The following is a 13,110-nucleotide window of genomic DNA, read 5'->3' on the forward strand; positions in this document are numbered from 1 at the left end:
GTGCGTAAACCAAAATTCACAACCACAGGTGAACACCTTTTGCTTAAAGATATGCATGAAAGGAACTGACCTGTGTTAGCAGAGACGTACCCCAGAGAGGGGGACCATCCTGGGGGAGTGAGCTCCAAGCACCAGGCCACTCTCCCAGGTCACAACCCCACCATGGGCCATGTACACGGCCCAGCTCACCAGTCACGTAATAAACGGATGCAGCCGCATTGGCCTAGACACCCACACTGTTTTCTACATAAAATTCACTACTTTTAGGAGAAAAAAAAATGTGACTCATATTAACAAATGGAGAGTATCGCTCATCCCTTTGCTAAGAAATCGTGTGTTTCTCTGCAAGAAACAGAAAATGAAAACGCTCTAATTTTATTACGCAACGTTAATCCCACAGAACAGCTGGTGCCAGCCAGAAGAGCTTTCTTGTTCGGGCAGTTTGTAGCCACAGCTGTTACACAACACACCGATGAGAAGAAGCCAGGAAAAGGAGAGTGTGCCCACGGCCCTTCCCAGTCCCGGGTGGACGCCCGTTCCCCGTGGAGAGAGCCCGGTCCACTTACCGCCCCGGGCCGCGGTGTGGGCACGGCCCCGTTGTAGCGCACCCACTTGGTGTGCGACTGCTCCACCGTGGCGCTCTGCATGTACTTCCCACGGGAGAAGACTGCCTCGGCTGTGGACAGGTTGTAGGCGCACACGGCCGAGAGCCCCACGTTGTTCCTGGGGAGGAGGGGGCGACGTGACTGCCCTGAATCGGGGAGCGCAGTGAAAACACCCCCAACCTACCCACCCGGGCACTCACAGCTGTGGGGTGAAGACCCCATAGAACATGGGCTCCTTCAGGCCGGGAGACCTGAGGACAAAGATGTCTCGCAGCACGTTGAAGACGAGGTTGCTGTCCGGCCGGGAGCAGATCAGCCTGGCCTTCAGGAAGGAGGTCCACTTCTTCTGTAAGGTCCTCAGGCCGCCCTGATCCCCCTGTAACCCCAAAGACACGCGTGGTAGGAGGAGGGCAGACTTCCCCCGTGAGCAGGTGATAAGTGATGTGCTTGGGCCCAGAGCAGCTCTGCTTGAATGAAAGGAAGCCAAGGCTGAAAAGGAAAGCTGGCTGCAGACTACTAGTGACGCCAGCAACTCCCTTCATGCCAGCTCGGGTCATCGATTGAAGCACAAAACCAAACGAACAAAACCCTCTCGACGACCAGTCTCCCAACTGCAGCTAGAACAACTGTTCGACTCTGCCCACACTCTGTGTCATGCAGCAGACCCCCGCCATCCTTACACATGTTCACTGCTTTGGCCCTTTGGCTCATGTGCATCTCCAGACTCACGACCCGTCCACGAGTGACTGGCAGAGACAGGGGCTGGTGGACGCACAGGCTCCCCAATCTGTCTCAAGCCAATGTGTGTAGGCGTGGTCTCCCCCAAAAGGCGCTCCTTGTGGGAGGTCAAATCTTCACTTCCTTCCAGCCCCCAAGTTATCTGCTGAGGTGCTCTGGTCCTGCCAGGTCCTCCAAAACACTTTTCAGTGAACTGCCCACCAAGCAGCAATCGTGAAACACCCCTGACATGACTTGGTCTGGAGAGAAATACCAAAACTCTTACAATTGGATGCAGAATATGAAATCGACGTATCCTCACTTATTCTGGACACAGTGAAAATGCACCCCTCCTCATCTTTACGTTGGAATGGAAAAACCCCAATTCCAACAGAATTTGGTTAACACAGTATAGAAAAACTAACTTTTTTAAACTGGGGGAGGTTTGAGGGAGGTGTGTTAAGATCAGAGCCCTGAGGACAGTCATCGTCACACACGGGGCGGGCGCCCCTGTGGTCTCCAGGGAGGCCCGCAGGGAGGACAGAGGCCCGAGCCCTCGGCCTGTCCACACTGACATCTGTAGCGTGGAAGAATAAAGTGATCGGGAAATGGACATCTCGGAGGAAGTGTGGGGCCTAGGCGACACGCTCTCACTGAGGGCTGGGACCAAAGAGAAGAGGGGGTGCTGGGCTCACCTTGCAGACCCTCGCTACCCGTGGGATCATCAGCTTGAAGACGAACTCGTACTCCACAGACACCTCCGTGAAGAAGAAGTAGACCTTGTCATCCCCGCCGTCCCCGCCCTCCGGGCTCTCTCCTATCACGTCAGCAAACACGAAGCTGGGCTCTGCAGGGAACAGACGCTCTGGTTATGCCTGTGCGCACCGAGGGCCTGGGCACCCCCTATTGAGGATGTGGGAGGGTGTCCACACCACACCCCAAACAAATGCCAGGGCCCGGGAATGGTGACGGTGCCCATCTTGCCGTCCTTGGCCTAAGGAGATGCCCGAGATGGGGGTTCTGAAGCACAGCCTCCCGGTCCAGCCCAACAACTGAGGGCTGGGCCTCCCAACTGGCAGGCAGCCTGGGGGCCCCAGGGAGCTTGATCCCACCATAGCCTGGAGACCCACTGGAAGATATGCATTTGCCAGTTTAAACAGCACGTGCCTGAAAGAGACAAACTGCTGACCACCAGATCCAGGTGCCCCAAGGCTCTGGCTGGCTGGCCGATGCCCACGAGAAAAGTCCCCTGTGAGCATCTCTGTGAGCCATCTGGACCGTGAATCCAACATGGACACATGATGTCCAGAGATAATGGTATAATATCACATGCTGATGTAACGAGCCTGAGCTTGCCATTCTGAGCCTCCCAGATCCGTTTTCTAGACGGGGTAAAGGCAGGCTTGAAATAGCGCTCTCTTAGCAGAGAAGAAAGCAAAGAAGCCCGTGGATGCTGGCTGTGGAGCCCCCAGCAGTTCCAGAAGCGCCCCTCCTGCACTGGGGCTGACGTGAGCCCCGGGATGGAGGAGGGTGAGCCGCAGATGCCCTCCTGTGAGGCTGGGAGCCGGCAAAAGGAGAACTGGAGTGAGGGCTCTGCCGGCGAGGAAGCCACCCCGAGCAGAAACACACCTTCCATGATGCCACCTGCTTCTTACCGTTAAGCCAAGGAATTGCATACTCTGTTCTCAGAGGACTGTGGGAAGAATTTCGGGAGATGATGGGTTCGCTTCCCAAAAAGTTATATGACGTCCCAGAATAAAGCTCTCCATCTTTGGGCGGAAAGAGGAAAAGGGAATCAACACTCGTGTTGGGGACAGACGCTCAGCACCACATTCTCCTCCCAAGCTAACACAAGTCCTCCCAGGAAGCGGAGAGACTATCGCCCTGCTTCTGGGCGCATGTTTCTGCTTCCTGAGTCTTCTGTTTTGTTTCTTTGACATGGGTAATTTTAGGCTCCATGTTAAACTGTCAGGGGCAATAAGTAACACAACGCAAGTAACTCCTGCATCCAGTAAAATAACAAACACAACAGTGGGTGCACATAAGGCTCCTGGCCTGCTCGCCTTGGGTGTACAAGGCCGTTCCAAGGCAGGTCATGGCTCAGTCACAAACGTTCCTCGAACAGGAGCGTTAACTCAGCGTGGCCGAGTAATCCAGATGATTTGCACAAATGACAGATATAAGATAATCTCTTCCTACAAATCTAACCTGAGGACTGTGGAGGTGGCTGGTTATCCTACTGAACAATGAATTCAAAAGCTTGTATCAGCGGGTCTGTGCAGAGGCTCCTGTACCTTCTGTGAGGATACTGAATATGGGAACGAAGCAGAGGGAGACCCCTGTGGAGGAGGAGGAACGGGACCTCCTGGGGGTCCAGCAGAGCTAAGCCAGGGACAGACCCTGAGAGCAGGACTCACCAACCATGACGGACGTGTAGCTTTGTGCTGGGTCAAAGGGACACCTTCCTTTGCCATCTTCATTTTTGCCCAGAAATTTAAAGGATGTTAAGTTCTATAATTGAATGAAAAGAAAGAGTGCCATAAAATGTCTGAACTTCTGTAGTCATAATATGTCTTTGTGGGACCATTTAATTTACAGACTCACTCTTATGGGGGGACAGAGGAGAGAGCACATGCACGGTCTACCACCTGGTCCCAGGTCTGGACACTGGTGCCTTGGCACCCTCTGACACCCTCGAGAGCGCTTCCAGATCTTGGAGCCTCAGTTGACTCTCCTATAGGACAGAGACGGCAATGCTGATGGCTCTAGGGTCGTAGAACAGCCAGGGAGAACCAAACACAGGATGTGCTCCGGAAGGGACTGGAAGGCCACGTGCAGAACTTTAATATCAACAAAGACGCCTTCAAAGCAGCGGGGGACCAGGCTATCCAATAAACAGATAACAGGAAAAAAGGAACAGAATCTCTGCCTCATTCCACCCATCGAAACACACTCCAGGTGGATCGATGATCTAAATATTAAAAACGGAACCGTGCTGCACTAACAGAAAGTATGGGTGACAATTTCAGTCTTGGGATAATCTCTCCTCACCTGACAAGACAGCCCAAAGCCAAGTAAGGGAAAAAATGGACAGATCCAGTACACAAAGCACTGGGAAGCGTCTGTCCACAGAAGAATGAGACAGAAATCGACAGTGACAAAGCGGGGGAAATGCCTGCAAAATGACAGATGAGGCATTTCCATCCCTGAATATACAAGAAGCTTGTACAAATGAGTAATAAAGCATTTCCAGGAGGAAAACAGTCAAAGCACAGCAAGTTAGAGAAGAAGAAACCTATCCGGCAGCACAGACAAGAAAGGATGCCTGAGCTGCCAGCAACCCAGGAAGCACAAGGCAATGAAAGTGCGGTACCATTTTCCACCTGAAAGCCCGGCGAAGCTTAAGAAGACGGACACCCAAACTGTGATGGGTGGGTGGGCAGCCCTGCTGTCTGTCAGAGCGAGGGAAACATGTCACAGACGGAGCAGAGAGGGCTCAGGGGCACGGGAAAGATGCAGTTACATTTCTAACAGGCTGGTAGAAACAATATACAGACTTTTCACCTCGTAGGTTAGGAGGTATGAACTGGGAGTGCACCCCACTTGATGTGATTCACTGACTGCATTTCAAGAAGATGTTTGGGGAAATCTGAACAGGGGCTGGAGGTTAGATGACATTAGAGATATCATATCTCTAATGATATCTCTTTAGATATAATGACAAACCTGGCATTATTGTAGGAAAATGTCATTATTCTGAGGCATGTGACAGCATTTAGGGGTCATGGGTGTGCTCACACCTGTGCACACATACGGACGCTCCCAACCATGCAATCTGTGTAGTTAGAACATGTGTGTGTGATCAACTTTTCTGTCGGCTTGAAATTTTTTTTAAATATTGGGAAAAAATATAGGTCTAGATTGAAATGAAACATATGATTCCCTTACCTCAACAACTGACATGCCCATGGAATTTAAGTTTAAATTCCATACCTTAAGCTTCTAACTATAGAGTTTAGCCAGGAAATCCTTTCACGTGCAAAATGTTTCTAATATGACTAATGTGACCTAAGGAAAAAGAAACTAAGTCTATGAGGACTGAAGATCTCAACACCAAGATGCACCCCCTACCCCGATCCCAACCTCTGTCACCAGAGTCTGTGGACACAGACAGCCCGGCAGACCCACCCTATGTATGGACCCCACCCCAGGGGTCTGTGTGCGGATACAAGGTTTTCGAAGCAGGTCCTTACTTCGCCCATACTTTGTCCTGTCATGTATCTCCGACTCAAGCTTGGAAAACATTTTTTTAATTCCAATGAATTTAGGGTTCTAGCAAACTAAGCTTTCCATTTTAGCATACTTCACACTTGACAGTTACTCACTAAATAGGGACAAACACGAGGAAATGTACTTCATTATCGATCCTCAAGTGCATTTAAAACACTCCTCCCTCTTTGTGGTTGTTATAAATGGCTCATCAGATTATCTGAATAAAAAGAGTATCTCCCAGAGAGATGCTGCTGTCTAATCCGCTCTCTCCTTCCGGCTACCGTCAGCAAGGGAATCAGGAGTGGTGGGAGGGCGGTGTAAGAGTGGGGGGCCCTCTCCAAAGGACCCTACTGACGAGGCTCAAGGAGAGTCAAGGACATGATGCAGGTGACGGAGATGGGTCCTGCTTCTCTAACCGCTCAGCAAACTGGCACTGTGTTGTCACTCCTCAGAGGGAAGAATTCCAGAACTGTCTATCAGTGGGCAACTCGTACTCCAACAGCCAACACTGAACGTGATGCCCCAAGACCAGAGCAGCAGACACCGTTGTAGTGAGCCCGGGCTGCCATGACGACCACAGACAGGGGTCGGGGGAGCTGCAACCACACATGTTCCTGCCTCATGGTTCTGGGGGCTGGAAGTCCGAGATCAGGGTGCCAGCATGGCTAGTTCCTGGTGAGAAACCTCTTCCTGGCTTGCGGACAGCCACCTTCTTGCTGTGACCTCACGTGACAGAGGGAGAGAGCTCGAGAGCTCTGGTGTCTCTTCCTCTTCTTATAAGGTCATCATCCTATCAGGACCCCGGCTTCATGACCTCGTTTAACCTTAATTACCTCCTCATGGGCTGCATCTCCAAATACCATCACATTTGGAGAATTAGGGCTTCAACATATGGAATTTGGGGAGACACAAACACTTAGTCCGTAACATATATGAACCAAGAACAAGGGATCCAAGAGCAGAAGTCCTGAGTTTTCTACTTGACCAGGGCCCATGTCATAGCCAGGGCTCCCTCGCAAAATACAGAATGTGACAAGGAGAAATAGGCAAGATCAGGGCACATTGATGCTTCCTCTCTGTCAACACTGGCCTTCCCAGAAGGTCCCCCCACTGCCCGCTCTGCACTATGGGCCAGCGGTCCTGTAAGTCCTGCACCCAGCCATGCCCTCAATCATGGCGGTTTACAGACTGGAAGGCTTAAAGGAGGCCGGTGAGTGGGCAGAGGCCTTCTGCGGAGCCATGGGCCACCCCCATCCCCACACAGCTGGCAGGAGAAAATCCTCCCAAACTGCAGAGTGGAGACCACTTGCTGCTGCCTTGAGCCCCACACGCTGCTTTAACTACTGACCAGGGGACCTGCGCGGCCTTACCAGGTGGTCACAGGCTGGCTGGAACGCGTTGGTCCCGCACACGTAAAGGGCACTGGCGCTGAGGGGCTGCAGCACTCGGATGTAGTTAAGGCATTCTGTCTACAAGGAAGAGAAACGCACGGGTCAGCTACCGTGCAGGCTCCACCGGACGCCCTCCATGATCCCAGCTGTCCAACCTGCTCGCTGCAGAGCACAAACCAGCCAAGTACACGCCCGACAGCAGCTCCTCACAGCTCACTGATGACCAATCCGACTGTGAATTCGCTGCCACCCTTCCACCTCGGGCCTCAGGTGCCATCCATCTGCACAGGCTAGCCCTGCCCTGCCTGGCACGGTGGGAGCAGGCTCCCAGAGACCTGGCTCCACCCCTGCACAAACCTAAGTCTGCAGCTGGCCAGACTGCTTCTGCCTCTGCAGGGTCCACAGGCCGCTGTCAAGTGCCAAACAGATTTCACCTCAGTCACTGATTTATACTCGGCAAAAGTGTATCAGCCAAAAAGCAATGAAAGCTGACCTCAAACCTTACTGGACACCTGGCACAGGGAAACACGCATTCACTCTCACTGAACACACAGACCATTCATTGTGTTGGCAGGCCTGAGGGGGTGTGTGCTGTGCAGAGTTCCCTCCACCTTCCCTTTCTCTGGGGGACCCCACCCTCGACGCCCCAATGTGCGCAACTGGAAGCAGTGCTTCTCAGGAGAGGGGTGTGTCCGGCCCGCCTAGCTCAGGGGAGAGGCAGGACTAATGAGGGGCTCTGAGCCGGCTCTACATCAGAAAGGCCCTGCAGGAAAACCAGATGCCACTGAAGAACCCACCCACTATTTTAGGCTGAAATGTACTTGGATTATATGTGCTAGCATCTGAAATTATCTCCACTTGGGAAAGGTTTTTTTTTTTTTTTTTTTTTTTGCCGCGATTGTTTTGAAACTGGTTGGAAGTAATTCATCGTCCCTGAAAGAACTGGGAGGGACCCTTGTCCGCTGTATGGCCTCCACGTGGGGCTGGCCAAAGTGCCTGTTCTAATTTAGCTCTAAGACAACTCCCTGCGACACCTGTTATTACAACCCAATGCCTGCATTTTCCCTCATTTCGAATTTAGTGACTTTGGTGAAAGTGTTTAGTACTTTGCTAAAAAAGTTTAGCCAAAACATTTTTTCTGTTTTTTTTTTTATTTTATTTTAATTGCTTTGAAATTAGCCAACAACTACTGAAATTGACTATAACTCAGCTGTCTTAACCAACTACCAAGGAAGACGGGGCGCTTGTATTCCAAGACTCCAAAATCGGCCCAGCACCATTTAGGGGCAGGGTAGCCTAAGTGGGTGGTAGCCATAACCTAGAGCTCTGGAGGGAGATGGATGGACACTCAGCCCAGCGCTTCCCGGATGGCCACCACGCTGAGATGCCCAGTATCTCCTAGCGAAGGAGCAGTATCTCAAGGCACAGATGCTGCCAACAATCCAGAAATCCTACAGCAACCCCTCCAGGCCACTGGGGCTCAGGGAAGGCATGAACCCTGCACTGTACACCTTTAGGCCAGCAGGCACCAGACATCGTTTTCTGTAGTCAAAGTTTCAGGCCATTTGAATAAATTCAATTCAGATAAACTTTAAAGTAATTTTCTAAAGCCTAGTATGTTTGGCACTTGCACTGAGAGCCCCAGGCTCGCCACTTGGGAACAGGGAGGTAACCTGCAGGATGAGTCGCGATGACGTGAGCAAGCCTGGCAGCATCCTGAGGGCGGGGCAACCTGCCTGGGCTGCACCACAGAAGTCGGGGCGTTCGGGAGAGTCAAACAAGTAAGACAGGCCTGGGTGGGCTCTGAAGCTTGCAAAAGAAATTACCTGTTTTGATTTCCCCTTTTCCGCGCATTTTGCTTTTTTATCTTCCGAGACCTTCCAATATGCCTGTGAGGAAAAACGAGAGTCCATTTCAGTGCATGTTCCCCCTTTAGAAGGAGATACTGGTATAAAAAACATACAGTTTACAAAGCACATGGTGGTGTTTAGAGCACAGGTATTTCCCAAGACATTAATATCTCAGATTGCAAAGTGAGGCTCAGAGAGCAGACGCTGGGACCCGTGAGCAACGGGGCTTCATGAAAGTTCTGTGATCCTCATGCTGCAGCCAGGGGGCCTGGAAGGCGGCTCCCAGATGACTGCTATTCACTGAAAAAAACTGCATAAATTAAATGACTGAAAGTGGGGAGGATTCAATTATTTATCAAAAAAATAAACTGCAGGCATTTTCTTTTCTTTTTTTTTTTTTTTGGTCGCACTGCGTGGCATGTGGAACTTTAGTTCCCTGACTAGGGATTGAACCCGTGCCCCCTGCAGTGGAAGCGCAGAATCCTAACCACTGCACTGCCAGGGAATTCCCTAAACTGCAGGCATTTTCAAACATCAAGTGGGTTTTCTCATCCCTTCAAAACTGATTCTTGAGTCTAGTAAAATGTCTTGACGTTTACTTTATCAGTGGAACAGCAGGGTTATGATGCTTTAAATTTTATGTGACGGTAGCAGGTGAAAGCGATGAAGCCACGGGGCTCCCTCAGGTCAGATGTCTTCCCGATGAGATCTGTGCTCCTGCTTCTTCCACACCAGGTGGACGAGCCAGGCTGGCAGATGCCTCAGCCCCGCACCCTCCAGAGGACAGGGAGCAACAGCGCTGCATCACAGAAGGCTCCCACGCTCCTGCCTCACTGTCCCCAAGATGCCCCATCTGCCCGTGTGATATTCCAGGATTGATGCCAAAATATATTTCCTCCCAGAGAATCAAAGCTGGCCGTCGGGCACTCAGAGGTCAGGAAGTACACGGTGCTTCTCCATGGCAGTGAAGTGAATCCCCTAGCAATGTGTTTTCAGAGAAATGGAAGTGCTAATCAGGACACGTGAAAGCAGAACAAAGTCCCATTTCCAATAGCAACTTCCTTTAGAAATTAAAATGTAGACAATTGCATCATTATCTACAGGCAGTGCATAAGGACACAGGAGCACGAACTCTGACAGGCCCTTGATCATGGCGTTTTCACTGAAGCTTGGCTGTAGTCCTTTCACTTTTTCCCCCTCTTTTACGTCTACAGAGCCTAAAGCCTCTCGGTTACCCACAGTGATGGCATTAACAGAGCAACGGGGGCTCTGACTGAGCGCCTGCAGGGTCGGCACAAGCACACGGTGGAACCACGATGCTCCAAGACGAGATTCTGAAAGGCAGTGTTAGCCTGAGTTGTTGGAAAGGAGAGTAAGGCTCAGAGGAAGGGGATTCAATGAACACAGGGACTAGGGGCTGAGCAGGGCAGGCCCTTGGCAACCCTCTGCTCTAAGTGCCTACTGTTCCAAACACTTTATTTTCACGGGGTAATAACCAGAATCTCGTTTACATGAAACAGAAATTAAGTACTATGCCTGACTCTGGAGACTAACACAAAATGAAACAAAAAAATAAGAGATCTGGGGCAGAAAAGGCACAAGGTGAGCATGGGCTGGCTTGATTCCAGAGAACCAGAAAATTACACCAACCACTAGGGTGGTGTCTAAGGATTCAGGAGCAGAGGAGAGGCTGCCAGAGGCCAGGAGGGGACAGTCTGAGCATTGGTTACAATGGCTTGAGGCACTTCAAACACGTTTAAATCCACGAGTCATGGTCATACTAAAAAACCAAAAACAGTCCAAAAACCCACTGTCTCCCTTTGGGGAGAACTTACTCATTATTTGGAAAACTAGTAAATAAAGGCAAAGATTTCAAGCACTGATCCTGCCATGTCCAAAGGAACTGGCCTCGGGAGATGTGAATGGCTGGCAACGGGCATTTCCCCGTCACAGACAGTATTCCAGCTCACAGATGGAGAAGGAAAGGTAGAGGCGGGACGTCCCATTCTGCAACCCTTGACGTGCTCCAGACTGCGATGGTCAAGGGCCAGGAGGAGGACGCCCGCCTGGGTGGAGGGTCCGGCCTCTCACAGGAGCCAGACTGGGGCTGGGGGCCAGACAGGATCGTGAGTGGCTCTCCCAGCCAAGTAGACCCAGGGCGGCTCCTAGGAATGGAGACTCCACGACAGACAGAGTGCCTGGCCACACAGACGGCCTGAGTTCAACCCGATCAAACTGAATAGTCAAACATCATTTATGAGAGAGTCCGTGAAATTTGAACACTATTTGATGAAATTAATTTGGGGGATGCAATAACGATAGTTTGGTTATTTTGAAAAAAGGAGTCCCTTCCTTTAGGAGATGATCAGGGAAACATGTGCAGATGAAGAACATGTGTTTGGGATTTGCAAAGCCTCCCAGAGGGAGCAGAGGAGGAAGACGTGGATGGGAGGATGGGGGTGAAGCCCCGGCCTGCAGGAGCCTCGACGGGTACAGGGTTCATCATATCACTCCCTCTGCTCCCGTGTGTGCCTGAGATTTTCCGTAATAAAATGTTCAAAAATCCAAGATAAAAAGAGGGTGACCCCTGGGTGAACTGCCAGCCTGGGGAGGACGGAGGCTGCCAGGGGACACCCTGAGATGGGGCTTGGTAGACACAGGGCGGGAAAGAAGCTTCAGGATGACAGGGCCCTCAGCCCTGGTGGACAGGAAGGCTGCTCGCTAGACACACAGGACGTCCGTGGGGCTGGCCACTGGGGTAAGCAGGCTCCACAGCCAAGAGAGGGCCCGACATCCCAGGAGGAGGCCGGTGTGTGGATCTGAGGAGAAAACACTGGAAAGGGTGTGTGGCCCAGACAGCAGGGGAGTGAGGAGCCCACACCATACCTCATGTTGCTTCTTGGAGATATTGTGTGCGTTCAAGGCAAACACGGCTTCCCGGGCGCCCACGTACAAGGTGTCCTTGTCCTCACTCAGCAGCAAGGCCGAGTAGTTGAAGATGCCCGGCTCGTGAAACTGCACCAGCTGCACCTCTGGGGAGGGCGGGGTGGGGGGAGAACGTATTAGGTATTTCTGAGCTTGGACACACCCTGAGCATCTGGTCTCCTTTTAGTGCGTGGCTGTCTCACTGGGGCCATGCATGGGTCTGCTGCCACAGTTGGACAGGCCCCAGCCGAGGCCAGAACTCAGGCACCTTTGGGTGGAGGCTGCCACCAAGTGTGAGGCCCCAGAGCCACTGTGCTCTACCAGTGCTGTGCCCTGACTTCCGTCCTGCTCTGCTCCCTCCAGCCCAGCTGAGTTCCAAACCCGGCAGCGTGACCTCCTAGGAACATGACCTTCAGGCAGCGTGACCTCTTCGCAGTGTAACCTTGTGACCTCCAAGGAGACTGCAAGCCAGACACCTCAAACTGCTGACCACTGTGGTTCCCTCTCCCTCCCATCAAACTCTTGTCTATGTGTATTTAATCATCCACAAGTGAGGTTTATAGAGAATATAACTATGTAGGATTTTCTTATTCAGAAAAAAATCATTTACCTCAAAGCCTTTAAAAAAATCTATTTCAGTGATTACACCCCTTAACCCAAGCATTTTCCAAGGATATAACCACCACAAACTTAAAAAGCAGAGAAACAAATGACTTTTTCACTTATTTGGTAATTGCATCAAAAGCTATTTAGGAATATGAGGAATTTAAGGATGAGCTATTTAGGAGTAATATACATGTATTGACACTATTTCTTAAGGAGCCATTTCTTCCTTTTGAACATCCCAGAGTCAATTTTAAACTTGGCTTTCCATCTGTCACCAAGCTCTGATTTTATAGAAGGGTTAGGTGGTCACACTTCTGCTCTTCTAATTTCCCACTGTTGAAGAAAGATGCACACAGGATAGAGGCTCTCCCAGCACACACACTGCCTGGAATTCTGCACAAGACAGCTCCAGCCCTGCAAGCACACCTCGCTCAGGACCACTGAGCCTGAGAGACTGGAGCGGACGGTTCCTAAGACACAGCTCCCAAACGAGGAAATAAACAAAAGAGAAACTAATAAATAGCAAATGAAAACAACTGGCCTGAAGCTCAGCTACACATAATTAAACATCCTCAAAATATTGATACTACTTGGTGTGGTTTGTGCTCAGGCAGTGCACACCAAACATCATCAGGCACAAGGAAGATAAACATCCTTCCAGGGCCCCCCCCCCACCCCGCCCCGATTTAGAAGCCAAATCAGCAGGCCAAGAACAAGCCCTGCGAGTGTTTCCAGTTATCGGAC

General features: G+C 51.1%; 1 protein-coding gene across 4 annotated transcripts in view; it reads right to left on the minus strand.

Annotated features, from left to right (window-relative positions):
* The window catches only part of SEMA4D (semaphorin 4D), a 106,402-nt gene that overhangs the window by 10,222 nt on the left and 83,070 nt on the right, over window positions 1–13,110 (minus strand). For all 4 annotated transcript variants that reach the window (XM_032634078.1, XM_032634081.1, XM_032634080.1 and 1 more), the window contains exons 4-11: window positions 11,722–11,867; window positions 8,812–8,874; window positions 6,965–7,063; window positions 3,740–3,833; window positions 2,978–3,091; window positions 2,018–2,169; window positions 806–981; window positions 567–723 (exon numbers count right to left, since the gene is read on the minus strand). In XM_032634078.1, coding sequence (XP_032489969.1) covers window positions 567–723; window positions 806–981; window positions 2,018–2,169; window positions 2,978–3,091; window positions 3,740–3,833; window positions 6,965–7,063; window positions 8,812–8,874; window positions 11,722–11,867 — 1,001 coding nt within the window. The remainder of the gene's footprint in view (window positions 1–566; window positions 724–805; window positions 982–2,017; window positions 2,170–2,977; window positions 3,092–3,739; window positions 3,834–6,964; window positions 7,064–8,811; window positions 8,875–11,721; window positions 11,868–13,110) is intronic.

This window comes from Phocoena sinus, chromosome 6 (assembly GCF_008692025.1).
Source record: "Phocoena sinus isolate mPhoSin1 chromosome 6, mPhoSin1.pri, whole genome shotgun sequence".
NCBI classification, from domain to species: Eukaryota; Metazoa; Chordata; class Mammalia; order Artiodactyla; family Phocoenidae; genus Phocoena; species Phocoena sinus.